Source organism: Mus musculus, chromosome 16 (genome assembly GCF_000001635.26).
Source record: "Mus musculus strain C57BL/6J chromosome 16, GRCm38.p6 C57BL/6J".
In the NCBI taxonomy this organism is placed as follows: domain Eukaryota; kingdom Metazoa; phylum Chordata; class Mammalia; order Rodentia; family Muridae; genus Mus; species Mus musculus.
In genome coordinates this window covers 97,912,344-97,926,026 of record NC_000082.6, presented here as the reverse complement: position 1 = coordinate 97,926,026, position 13,683 = coordinate 97,912,344, and the positions used below count along the sequence as shown (strand labels likewise).

At 45.8% G+C, this 13,683-nt stretch overlaps 1 protein-coding gene across 6 annotated transcripts in view; it reads left to right on the top strand.

The window, feature by feature from the left end:
* The first annotated feature begins 231 nt into the window (after positions 1-231).
* The window catches only part of C2cd2 (C2 calcium-dependent domain containing 2), a 70,587-nt gene continuing 57,135 nt past the window's right edge, over positions 232-13,683 (top strand). For 4 of the 6 annotated variants that reach the window (XM_011246109.3, XM_006522976.4, XM_011246110.3 and 1 more), the window contains exons 1-2: positions 232-3,972; positions 13,323-13,421. In XM_011246109.3, coding sequence (XP_011244411.1) covers positions 3,712-3,972; positions 13,323-13,421 — 360 coding nt within the window. In that variant the 5' untranslated portion in view covers positions 232-3,711. The remainder of the gene's footprint in view (positions 3,973-13,322; positions 13,422-13,683) is intronic. The other 2 variants (NM_174847.2, XM_011246111.2) reach the window with 2 other exon arrangements.

The following is a 13,683-nucleotide window of genomic DNA, read 5'->3' as shown; positions in this document are numbered from 1 at the left end:
AAAATATAGCATTTTCATATCTTTTGGGCTTGGTTGTTAAGATGGTGAAGTATGTCTAATCTTGATGTACAGATAAGAGAATTGCCCTAAGACAGGGTGAGTCAGCATAGAACATCCAACATGCGACTCTTGACTGGAGGTCAAGCACTTCAGAAAAATGTCTGAGATGAAAATAGGAGCAGTGGGGACTTTTGCTTCAGGCTCTGGGGCTGGAGGGGAATTTAGAACATGGGTCATGTGCTTTTCTTTTCTCCACTCTGCCATGATATCCAGCCCTCTACTGCAGGAAGATCTCGTCCATGTTCAGAGTGATGCCTTTAGAAGGCTTCTGTGGATTGATGGAAAATGTTTGAGGCACAGGCTAAACAGCTAGGAGATGTTTTATCACCCACTAACTACCACAGAGGAGCGTGGACCCAGCCAGGGGCAGCAGCCAACATAACTAGGCTCCTCCTTCATGTATAGATCACTACCCTGCCTACTCATAGGAACCCAGAGTCACAACATTTTGTATTGAAGAGTGGTTAAACCTGGACTAGGGAGATGGATCAGTAGGTAAGAGCCCTTGCTATATGAAGGACCTGAGTTTAAATCTCTTTGAATCCATGTAAAAAGCCAGATGTGGCTGCATGCCTTCACCCACTGTGACCCAGTGTTGGTGGGGAGTGGGCAGAAATAGAAGAGTTCTGGGGCTTGCTGGTTATCAGCCTAGCTCTAGGATGAGTAAAGAGATTCTGTCTCTGTAGACCATGCTGACCCTGGTCTAAGATCCACCTGTCTCTCTGTCTCTCAAGTGCTGGGATAAAAGGTGTGAACCAATACCACTTGGCTGTTACATAAAGGATAATAATCATGTTACAACCCACAGACCCAGATAGTCTAAGTAGCAAGGAGGGCTCAAAAGGGCTGGGGGAGTGGGGATGACACATGCAATGGTTCTTCCTGGGAAGGGAAAATGGGCGGATTTTGTGGAGAGACTGGGAGCAGGTGGGGATCAGAACAGGAGAGATCAGGCTGGAATGGGAGGGAAGGAGGGAGGGAGAGAGTACTGGGAGAGAAAACTGGAATTGAGGGGGCATTTAAGGGACAATGTACTGCAGTGGAAACTCCCTGTAATCTGAGAGTGACCCAATGGGGAATACAGAGCCTGAACTAGCCATCTTCTGTAACCGGGCAAGGATTGTAGCAGTAAGACTGGGAAATCTACCCAGCCACAAAACCTTTGACTTACAATCTGTCCTGCCTATAAGATGTGCTGGGGTAATGGTGGCACAGAACTTGTGGGACTGGGAAGAGTGGAAGGAGGGGAAACTGCTGACAGGATATAATATATGAGAGAATAGAAGCAAAAAAAAAAAAAATACTGTCTTAAGAGAGCAAGGCTGAAAGTGGAGTAGGATACCTTATGTCCTTCTCCAGCCTTTGCTGCTTGTACATGGGTGCATGCACTTGAAACACACATGGACATGTATACTTACAAACACACATACAAACAAGAGAGAGCGAGAGGGAGAGGGAGGAGAGGGAGGAGAGGGGGAGGGGGAGGGGAGGGAGAGAGAGAGAGAGAGAGAGAGAGAGAGAGAGAGAGATTAAACTCAACAAATGGCCACAGCCAAATGTGACTGAGAATTAGACCCATAAAACCCATTGAAGTGAGAGTAGATACCCCTCACAGGAGAACTGTAGTCTGCTCCCCAGGTCAAAGATGGGTGTGGGGAAAGAAACAGGAGCTGATGGGAAGCAAGGAATATCACAACGGGGAATCAAACACCTGACAAGCCCAGGACCAATGGGTCTTCCACTAGAAGCAGAAACTAGAGGGGCCTGATCTCTTCATGAACTTAGGAGGTGTTTCTGCTCTGGTTGCAAGCATGTTTTGACCACTTGCATTGTCCCATAAGCCAGGGTCATTCTTTATTTCCTCTTAGTTTGCTTCTAGAAGCAAATATTGACACTCTCCATGTCTACATGTCAACAATCTCTTTGTAGACACATATAGAAATATGACACATTCCAGATGAGGGATGGTGGTTAATTTGAAGTTTGTTACAATCCAGTTGGGTAAGCAGCCCCTGAGACATGTCCGTGGAAGAATGAGACTGGTTGTACCAGTCACACAGGATAGATGAGCTCCTTGTCACCACCCACATAGTAGCAGCCAACATACACATAGGAACACAGGTGGATTTGGACACAGGTAGATGTGGTCTAGTCTCCCAGGTGTCTGGTAAGACCTACATCATCCAACTGAATAGATCTAGCTTTAGGTTAGAAAATAAACAGCCTTTTCTTTCAATGAGAACAGATTTTCTTTGTTTCTGCTAAAATACCAGATATAAAGAGGGAAAGGGGAGTAAGTCTGAGCCTCCAGCCAGTGTACTATGCCTGCTAGGTAGGGTTCATCATCCTATGGTAACTTGAAAGACATGGTTAGGGTTGTTTTGTTGTTGTTTACTTTTTTTTTTTTGCTTGTTTGTTTGTTCTTTTGCTTGTTTTTGTTTTTTCAAGACAGGGTTAGGGTTAGGGAGTTTTTAATCCCATATCCTAGCTAGGAGAGGTTCAAGTTCAATCCTAGCAACCTTGAACTGATTCCATTTTGTTTCCACAAAGTCCCTCTGTCCAACTGCCACCCCACGTTTCTCCTCAAAGATAAATGTGGTAGGGACACTGATTCTAGGCTTATATCTCCCCTGATGTAGCCAGTCTTTTGCTCCAACATACTAGGAGAAGGCTGAATGTTAGGTCCACCTAGCCTAACTTGAAGTCCAGTTCCACTGATGCAGCTGCAGAAAACACAGCTGAACCATGTTTCTGACAACTTTCTGAAACTTCTCAAGATGAGCATGCAGAAAGCTGTCACAAATGCACAAAACACAAAAAACGGGTACTGTGCACATACAAATCTCACCACCACATACAACATACCAAATTCCCCTCCCACCATACCACACATGTATACTTACACACACACACACACACACACACACACTCCAAAGTCGATGATCCATGCACATCCTGAACTATGGCCTAGGTTTGACAAGCACCTCCCTGGATCTTGAAATAGGACAGGCATCATCCCCATATTGCAGCGACCATCAGCCTACTTTAGGGTGACAGCTACAGGCTGCTGTGGCTAGCCTTGCAAAATCCTAGTCTTGGCAGTGGGGAAATTCTTGGAATTCTCGCTTTATCTGGGCATCCCACCCACGCGCCAGCGCACAGTTCCCAGCCAAGGCGCGCCAAGCGAGGCACCCCGACACCTTCTCACCCACCACTCAAGGTAGTGGCAGGAGAGGACTTGCGCCCTTAACGCCGCCGTGAGGGCCCTCGGGGCCTTTAAGGAGGCGGAGCTGTAAAAAGAGACTCCGCTCCTGCTCCGCCCCCAGGCCCGGCCTCCTGCGGTTACTACGGGCCGCGGGCGGGACAACCCGGGCGGCAAGCTGGGAAGAAGAGCCTTTGCCTTGCACTTCCCAACCGCGCGTGGGGAGCAGCTTCCTCTGTCCCGCGTTTGGCTCCCAGGCGCGCAGCGCTCAATTTGGTTCGCTTACCGGTCCTCGCCGCCCTCCCCGCTGCCTTGGCCTCCCAGGCCCCGGACCCTGTGCCCCTGCGTACCGGCGGATGTCCTGAGTCGCCACCCGCCAGCTCCGCGCGCCCTGCGGCCACGGCTGCTGGGGGAAGTCGGGGCGCGCTCGCCGGGTATGCGCCGTCAGCATGGGCTCGTGGCTCAGCGAGGTGCAGTGGCTCTTCCTGGTGTCGCTCTTCGTCGCGGCCCTGGGCACCGTGGGCCTGTACTTGGCGCAGTGGGCGCTGGCCAAGGCGCGACCCCCGCCCCGGCGGCGGGCGGAGCCGGATGAGCTAAGGCGCCGGGAGTCGGACACACTCCTTTCCTGGATACTGACACGGGATAGCTGGGGGAACCAGTGGCAGGCGGCTTGGGTGACCGCCCTGAACTATGAGGCCGAAAAGAGAGGGGTGAGTTCCTAGGAGGGCGTGGTGTTTGAAGGTGAGAGGGGCATCAGAAAGAGCCCTGTTCCTGGGAGGCCGCCACAGTCCCTGACTCGCCACCCAGAGCCTACCGAGGAAAGGCGTTCTTTGAAGTTAGAACTAGGGAGAGTGAAGCACCTGAGGTGGGGAGTTAACAAAGTGACTGACTGTTTCACACAGCAAACGTCTTAAGCTCCGTGAGGCTTTCTGTGGGAGAACCACCCAGCCGGTCCCTAGAGGATTCCGAGTGGACACCTACTGGTTTTGAACCCGATAAATGGATAACTGTGATCCAAATGTGCTTTCATTTAGAATCTTGTTCTCTGCCTAAAGCTTCTAAATTCTAAAAGGCTTGCATTTCTGAGCACATAGAATAGTGACCATTTATTGAGATCTCGCTGCTTCTCAGCTATAGCCCTGGGGACTGTAAATGCTTATGTCACTTCCAGATTAGCATGTCATCATCATCATCCATCTGAGGAAACTGAGGCCTGGAAGGTTAAAGTAGTCTTTGGTGTCAGAGCCAAGATGAGAACCCAAATGTGCTGACCTCACACCTTGGGCTTATTACCCTGCTCTATGTCTCATACTCCTGTGGTTGTTTCTTTCATTGTTAATTGCTTGCAGAATTATTTTTACTTTTAAGAGATGTTAGTGTAAGGACAAGTTCCTGGCGTCTACAATTTGGAGGCATTCCACAGGGGAATTAGGTTGGTGGGACAGAGCTGGCACCTGTCAGCGCTGCAGCTGTCCCTCAACTTCAGGTACACAGGCCTCTGTACCTGCTATACAGCCCAGCGGAGAAGCCCCACACTGCCAGCCTTGAACACAGTGAATATCATAATGTTCAGTCATTGTCACACTGAACCTATCCACTTTCAGAATATTCCACTAGGCCCTGAGCCTGATCTTTGTGCCATGGTCTTGGCACATGTAGCCACTGAGTGAAAAAACAAACAAACAAACCCAAACACCCAAACAAACAAAAAAGAAAAAAGCTTTAAGTATGAGTTAGCACAAATCCAACAGTACAAGAGACTTTGCTCTGGACTCTTGGAAAAAGACTTTTTTGGATGCAAAGACTACAAGGTCAGTTGACATCTGTCTTGACACCTAGAATAGGTGCGCAGTCATCAGAGCTGGACCTCTACCCAGGGTCAGTACTCAAGCCATGTGTCCTCATATATAGGAGTAAACATGACCCCACCATGAAGCTGCTGTCACTGACTGTCATTTGATCTGGTGTTAGAAGCCTGGCTTCAGTACAGAGAACACAGTGTTGCCTGAGCTGATGCCAGTCTCTCTCTCTCTCTCTTTCAGTAGGGTGATAGCAAGTGTGCTGGTTAATGATCTGTAGGAAGTAGACACTGGTGGCCTAGAGTCAGTGCCCCTTCTGTGAATTTTGGATGTTTTATTTCCTGCCATTTCTTGGTTGACTTCCTAAGATAGGATCACTCTAGACACGCTCCCAGGGCTTCTTGTGCCTGGAGGGTTGACTAGATAGAAGAGGAAGCCCCTTCCTTAACACTGGTCTCGGTTGGGCAAGTGAATTCCCATGGAATTAGTGGCAGGTGAAATCCTCTTATCTGTCACTCTGGCCTTTGTGGTTAGGGGTGGCATGGGGTTGGGGTTGGCTGAAAAGACACTGGCTTGTTTGCATGGTCATGTCTGTTTTCTGCTCTTTGACAAATTCAGACATTTATCTCTAGAGAGCTCCTGTTTGAAAGTGCCAGTACCATATTGGGTTTAAACTCAAAGTAACTTTACAGGGGGCACTTTGCACAGAAATTGGTATTGGCTATCTATTCCTTAGTACAGTTTTGTTCTAGTTGACTGACTGATGCCTGATACCCGAGAATGCTGCCTGATTGTATTCAAATGAAGGGTTTTGCATGTAGATAGGAACTCAGTCACTTACCTCTCTACCAGTGTCTTAGGATGTGGCTGTTGTTACAGTAGTGACACGTGGGGAACAGATGCAGGCATTTATACTAGTGAGAGCCTGACACCAGCCACCACACCTGCTGGAGTTTCTCCCTGCCCTCCTCCCACTTCAAATGCCACTAATCCCTGATTAGGCTGACATTCCCAGACTGCTCTAGGCACAGACAGCAACAGCCTAGAGGTCCCTTGCCTGACTCTGTCCTGAAATCTCTTTGCCCCAGCCAGGTAGGGAACTAATACTTGGGAGTCAACCAATACTTGGTCTGTCACTGGTGGAGTGGAATGGAGAGACACTAGTAATGTTCAATCAGATCCAGCATCTTCCATGAAGAGGGAACTTTTCTACCCAGTGGAAACAGTAACCAGTCCCATTCCAGATTTTATGCTAGGTTTGTATTTGTGTGTGTGATGTGTATGCAGGTGCACATGTAATGTGTGTACATGTAGAGAGAGACCAGAAGACAACCTCAAGGACACTATTCACTTTGTATTTTGAGACAAGGTTTCTGATTGGCTTATTGATTTGGTTAGGCTGGCTGGCCAGCAAGCTCCAAGAATCCACCTGTTTCTGACTCTACAACCTCCACAGCCTTCACAGTGCTGGAATTACAAGCATGCTGCTGCTTCATACCTAATTTAGTTTTCTAAGTTCTGAGAATCTAACTTAGATCCTCATCCTTACACAGCAAGCACTTTACTCATTAAGCCATCTTAGTTGTTTTACAATGGAAAGAAACTCAAACTTTTTGCTCAAGCCCTTCTCTCTCAAGAGCTTGAGAATGGAGAGCTCAAGATCTGGCTTCTTTGTGGTCCCACATAAGCTACAGCCATGCCCTGTGGGAAGCAAATTCATCCTGAGCCTCAAGTGTTTCTTCTGAATAAAGTCTAATGAAGAGGGCCTGTGTGATGTAACTGAATCCCTGTGATCCAAGGACTAAGAAGTGACTCAAGGTGGATTCTTTGTGCTCTTATAAGTGTAGCTGTGTGAACTCCAACCCAGATTCCAACCATCACTCCATAAGTAGTTTATAGGGTGATTAGTTAGGTGGGAAAGAGGGGAAGCCATCATAGATCTGGCATCTGGTGAGTAATCTTCCAGTGAGTAGGAATTACCCTTGCATGCTTCTCTGTCACGGTGCCACATTCACAAGAAGGGCTTGGCTTAGCTGAAGGTTAGAGAACAGGAGATACTTTCTTCCCCTTGGGTGAGAAGCCACTGTACACACCTGTCTCTCGCCATCTATCAACCAGAGATCTACTGTACCCAGCAATGCCTATAGTTGACGGTTTTAACATTAAGTCTCATTTCTTCATCAAGATTGTCTTTACAAAAATTTATGTTTATTGTTGGGGCCATATTTCTGTAACAGAGAGCCAGAGAACCCAGAAAGTATTGTGTTATCTGAAGATAGCTGCTCAGGGTTACCCCGTGATTGACCTGTAGTCACCTGAATACTTTGGCTTGTGGTAATAATCAGTTACATTAGTGATGGCCCATACTCCTACACCACCCAAGATTACCCAAGATTGTTGTTTCCAAAGCCCTGGCTTGGGACGCCAGCATGCTGGTAGCAGGTAGCCTCGTCTGTGGCTTCAGGTCATCCCTTCTGCCCTGTTGCCCTTGAGAAAACATGCAGGTCCCAGAGCCCATGTTCAGGTGCTGTTGTCATGGGTTTCTCTAGTGTTTCCTCTCTGCCCTCAACTAGCAGTGGTCCTAGATTAGGAAGATTCTTAGACCTGCTCATTTCTATAATCCTTCAATTCAGGATTCCCTCATAGGAATATTCTAAAATAATTGAGTGAGACTGCTAGGCAATTTATAGTCTTTGGAGAATGGGGAGTCAGTGTGAACTTAGAACATGTCTGAATAGCACTGAATTCTCAGATTTGGAAGCTTGCATGTAAATAGTGGCCAGTAACTGCACTGTCTTGCCTTCATTTAGTGGTTTTCAAGCTGGGCTTACAAAAACCAATGGCAGAAGCTGTGCACAGAAAGACTGGTAGTGAGACTCTTGACAGCCACTCAAGTAAGGGCCCTGGATCAGTTTGTCCCCCCCCCCCCCATTGAGATTTAAAATGGGTTTGGGACAACTCTGTGAACTCTACCATGCCCCTCACACCCCAGTCTCCCTTTTTATAGCTTATATACTCAGGGCTATTCCCAGTACAAGGACCTTTCCACTGGGCATCCCAGAGTTCCTTGTAGTACTATGTGCCTCCTTTCTCATTTAATTTCTTGGCTTCTTCCATTCTGTAAGGATGCAGCCCCAACCACACATCAGGCAGCCTGTACTTGTTTCCTTCTTGGTCACTTATGCCTTCATTTGCTTTCTGCATTGTGAGTTGAAGCAGAACTTGGGTCTCTCCACACAGAGGTGGATTTCATGCCCAGCTCAGAAGTGACTGGAAGCAAGCCCTGTGTATGAGTGGGTTAAAAGACAGGCCTTGTAGAAGGAGAAGACAATGTCACATACACCATGGCATCTGAATGCAAGCCTCAGACTTGGAGCCAACAGGCCCCAAGAACAGCAGCCTGCTTAATGTGCTCTGTTTTAGCATTCTGAACAAAGAAACATGAAGGGAAGGTGGCCGGTGACGGTAGATCAGTAGTGTGAAGCCCAAAGTGCCAATGGAGCTCTTCTTTGAATTCAGCCATGCTCCCAACAAGAATTCAGGAAAGAGTGGGGTGCCTTATCCACACCAACCAAAATCAGCCAAAGCTAACTCCAAACCACTTCTAGTGTCTGAAGAGGGAAAAGAGTTCTTTAACCATGGGAAAGATCTGTGAGAGCCATGGCTGGAGTTTGATTCCCAACTCTGTACTCACTAGCTGTGTGGTCTTGGACAAGTCTGATCTCTCTGTATGTTTGCAGAAGGGAGTGCATACAGATGTTATGAGCCTGTATGAGGCTGTGAACAGAGCCTGGTATACCATGAGTAAGTAAGATGGACTGTTCTTTTGAAAGTTCTCCTTTGAAAACTGATTTGCTTTTGGGTTTGCAGGAAAGTTGGAAGAGTAATTGAGTGTCTATGTGTTCCTCACCCAGCATCTCATAACTATCACTCAATTCTTAGAGCAGAATGACTGTTGGGACAGGGTTGCTATAACTTACAACTGGAGAAATTCAGGTAGAACAATGGGCTCACCTAGGTACAGTGTAACTATAACCAAGCACTCAATAAAATTAACACTGTAGAAGTCAAGAGGTTAACCTGAGCACAATGTAGCTACAACTAAAAACATAGTGAAATTAACATTGTAACACTACAAGTAGTTAACTTATCACAATCCCTTTAATAAGAAAACAAAGCATTTCCCAATCTCAGTAGCATTCTCTGCACATCTTATTGCTCAAGGTTTCCACAGGTCTCTAGTGACCCTTAGTACTACTTAGTCTCCCATAGACTGTAATGGTTTCTCATTTTGTCTTATTGTTTGTGACCTTAATAGTATAGAGTGTTGTTGTTATTTTGCTGAATATTTGTGTTTTATCCTGCTGTTGGTTTGAGACTGTACATACAGAAATAGCAACCCATGACTGTTCAGTATGAGGAGCTCATGGTATTGGTGTAACTTGCTACTAGGAGAGTGGATCCTGGCTCCTTTGGTGAGATGGTTTTGTGCCTTATGTCTTCACATTTGGCTCTAGTTACTTTGTCTTGGGAGATGCATTCTTGGATGTTTTTGCTCTCAATTTGGTGTCCCTCTGTGTGACTCACCTACAACAATTACCTATGTGGAGTTTCCTCAATGGTGATTTGCTAGTTCCTTCTTTATGTTATCAACTGGAATTCTGCTAAGAGAGATAACGTTCACTCCTCCATGTATATTTTAGCTGGTTGTATACATCACTTTGGATTTGTGGTTTGTTTGTTCTTTAAATTATTCAATGGGTTCTGATCCTGTATCATTACTATTACTTTGCTGCCAAAATTGCAGCTGTGTGTTTCTCTAGCCAGCTGTGTTCTTGTCAGCCCACACTTGTGTTTCTTTTCTTTACATGTATTTTCTTCTCTGGCCCTGGATCCAATCACTTCTTTGAGCAACTTCAGTTGAGGATGTAGAATTTGTGTATGCCTACCACTGCTCAGCTCTCAGTGTTCTAGACCCTTCCCGCAGATAGCACATCAGCATAGGCGTGGTCATGAAAATATCTGTATTTTCATGTCTACCAGTATTTGACTTCTAAGCTATGAATGTATATCAATACTCTCCTTTTTAACTCAACAGCAGGGTTCATCTTAGTCTTCTCTCTTCCTGTGTGTGTGTGTGTGTGTGTGTGTGTGTGTGTGTGTGTATTTATGTGCACAAAAACATCCCTTAGGTGCCATCTACCTTGTCTTTTGAGATAGGCTCTCTTATTGGCTTGGAACTCGTGGACTGTGAGCCTCTGGTATTCTCCTGTGTCTGCTAGTCCAACCTCCCCTATTGGGATTTAGAGCAAGCATCAGTACATTGGGGTGTTTTGTTTAGCCTGTAGGGCTGGAATTAAGGTTGTCAGCTTGCATAGCAAGCACTTTACCAATTGAGACATCTCCAGCCATTTTCCTCAGTTTTAGTTTTCTGGCATGATCAATTAGGGTGGCCAGTACATACTGAAAGTAATTTGTCACAGATTTTAAACAGTCCTGTGTTTGAAACAAAGCTTACTGGTATGGAGTTTTCCACGTGTGGCCCTGTGGCTGAGCTTCCACTTGGAATCAGCCTGTTCTACATTTTCTCCACCATTGCACATAGCCATAGTTTTAATCACAGAGACTCTGTATTATGGGCCAGAGTATGAAGGCCACCTACCTAACTTTTCAGTTTTTGTTTGGTGTGTTTTGTGTGTGTGTGTGTGTGTGTGTGTAATATGGATATGTGTGTGAATGTATGTTTTTCTGGCAGTTCCTATATGATGGGTTTCTCATGTGTGTGCAGAGTCTTTTTGTAGTCTGGGCATGTGGCTGTGGACTGGTATTGCTAGCCTCTAGCAGACTATCAGCAGTGCAGGAATTGAGTAGTCTCTCTATCCTTATTTTAACCTATAATTTGTGTTCTTTGTAAGAACATCCCTTGACATTAAAGATCTTTCTGTGGTTTTGCCCAGAAGGCACCACAGGAAGGAGCTTCGATCCTACCTGCCCTGCTATGACTCCAGGACAGAGTCTGTGTCCAGTGTTTCTAGGGTTGTCTCTGGGAGGTTCTGTTTTGCTGGCTTATATTAGCATCTAGGCACTTTGTTGATGGCCTCTATGTGCCACAAGGTCAACTCACTCATAGTACAGTGACTTCAGCAAGTTCATAGAGTCTTTAGCCAGCTGCTCCTCCCAGAACCAGCTTCAGCCCCAGACTCTGCCAGAACAGCCTGGATATGGTGATTTCATCCTCTCTGCCATGTAGGTCTTTTTTTTTGTTTGTTTGTTTTGTTTTGTGTTTTTTTTTTTGTTTTTTGTTTTTTGTTTTTCGAGACAGGGTTTCTCTGTATAGCCCTGGCTGTCCTAGAACTCACTTTGTAGACCAGGCTGGTCTTGAACTCAGAAATCTGCCTGGCTCTGCCTCCCAAGTGCTGGGATTAAAGGTGTGCGCCACTATACCTGGCGCCATGTAGATTTTTACCACCTCTCATGACTGAGAAGTGAGATGCTATTAGCACAGGGTGAGGTTATAAATCCTAAATCTAAATGAACTGTGTATTTTATACTTGAATTTGATCTCTGGGGATTCTTGGAAAATCGGGAGAGAGTTATGCTATGGCTATTCTGCACCAGGCCTGCCAAAGCATCTCTGGTCTCATCACATGCCAGTTCTGTCTTCTATCTTTGCTCATACCCATATAGGTAACTAGCTCACAGCCATGGAGTCCTGGCTTACAGAACACACAAAAGGCAGTAGCTCCTCACTACCCAGTTAGAAGTCAGACAGTAAAGGCTCTCTGGCAGGAAAATTTAAAGAAGGTTTTGATCTAAGAGCATCTTGATATACAAGCTGGGACTTCTAGAGAACTCATTTTAAGAGAAGAGTCCTTGATTTGTTGACCAAGCCCATGTTTACTTTTATAAGGCATCAATTTTACTGCCTCGTGGCATTGGTTTAATATATCTGCCATCTGGAGATTTAAAAATAAAAACAAACAAATAAACAGAAAAGCAAAACAAGGTCTCATATAACCTAGGCTGGCATCAAACTCAATATGTAGTCAAGAGTAGCTTGAACTTCTGACCTTTCTCCCTCCACCTCTTAAGTGCTAGGATTTCAGCACTATGTAGCACCATGACAATAGAATCTAAAGCCTCATGTATGCTAGACAGGAACTTGGCCAGCTGAGCTATATTCCCAGCCCTCATTGGGAAATTTTTAACTTGAGAGACACCACCCACTTCTGCTGCCCTAGAAAAAGAGAGGGCTGGTTCAATGAATAAACTATTTGCCATACAAGTATGAGGATCTGAGTTTGAATCCACAGCACACATGTGAGAGTCAGGTGTGGTAGCACATGTCTTTATAAACTTAGAGCTCATATGGTGAGAAAAGAGACAAGAAAATTCTTGAAGTTCATTGTCAGGTAGCCTTGTGCATGGAGACTGTCTCAAACAAGATTGAACAAAGGTGAGGACTGGCACCCAAGAATTTTCTCTGATCTCCATGTTTGGACTGTGACAGGCATTTGCTTGCATTCACACAAACGTTTAAACACACACACACACACACACACACACACACACACACACACAAACAAGAAAGACACAAGAGTTCACTGGAGAATGCATGGAGTTATTGAACTATGTGGCTGGGGAACCAGGCAGCTTTGGAGGGCTGTGAGATAAAGACTCTAGACACAGCTACTAGACAGGTTCCTTTCCAGTCAGTAGCCTTCTGTGTCATTTCACATCCCAGAGAGGTTCCAGGCTCTGAGTTTCTGCCCAGCAGTGAAAGAGGAGAAAGGAGATGTCACCTCAAGCTAGTGTACCTACAACCTCATAAAGCAGGAGAGGTAATTCTCTCCCTCCAGAGAAGAGCACTTCCTTACTAAGGAGGAGACAGCTGAGAGGGCAAAGTGCATCCACAGCCTGCCCTGGGCACTTTTCTCCATTCTGAACCTTAGGGCTCAGCACAATGCTTCTTTGCTTCATCTTTGAGACAGTAGCCATCTCCATCATTGTGGGGTCCTGCTTGCCAAGTGCTGAGCAAGATCCAACAATGTCTGGTTATGTGTGTGTGTGTGTGTGTGTGTGTGTGTGTGTGTGTGTGTGTGTGTGTGCCTGCATAAACCTACTGATATTTAACCATTGCTGGGATGTTTTGTTACAGGGTTTTTTTTTAATTTTTAATTTTGTAGCAAGTGTGTATTTAAAAATAAGTAAAACCCAGGCTACACTTATGCATTCTTCTTCATACAGCCTCTCTCTTACAGGGTCCACTGCGTCTCTCTTTCCAGAAGGACCCACGGCCACAATCCTTGCAGCTGACAGTTGAGAAGGTATCCAGTGTAGTCAAGTCAACCCAGGAGAAGGTGAGTTGGGTGTTTGAACTGTGCCATCTTCCCCTGTGTACTTAGTAAATATCAAGCTGGAGATAGGCACGTGCCTTGCTTCAGAGTTACTGCAAGCATGGAACCATTATTCTTGGGAGAAATTGATTATTATTGGATAAATGAACTAAAAAAGTCTAGTCTGCACATAAGAGAACATCATTAGGCATTGAGATGGACAAAAACACCAGCATATTTTTGCACACCATCAGTGAGCCTAGAAAACATGTTATTGGGGGCTGGG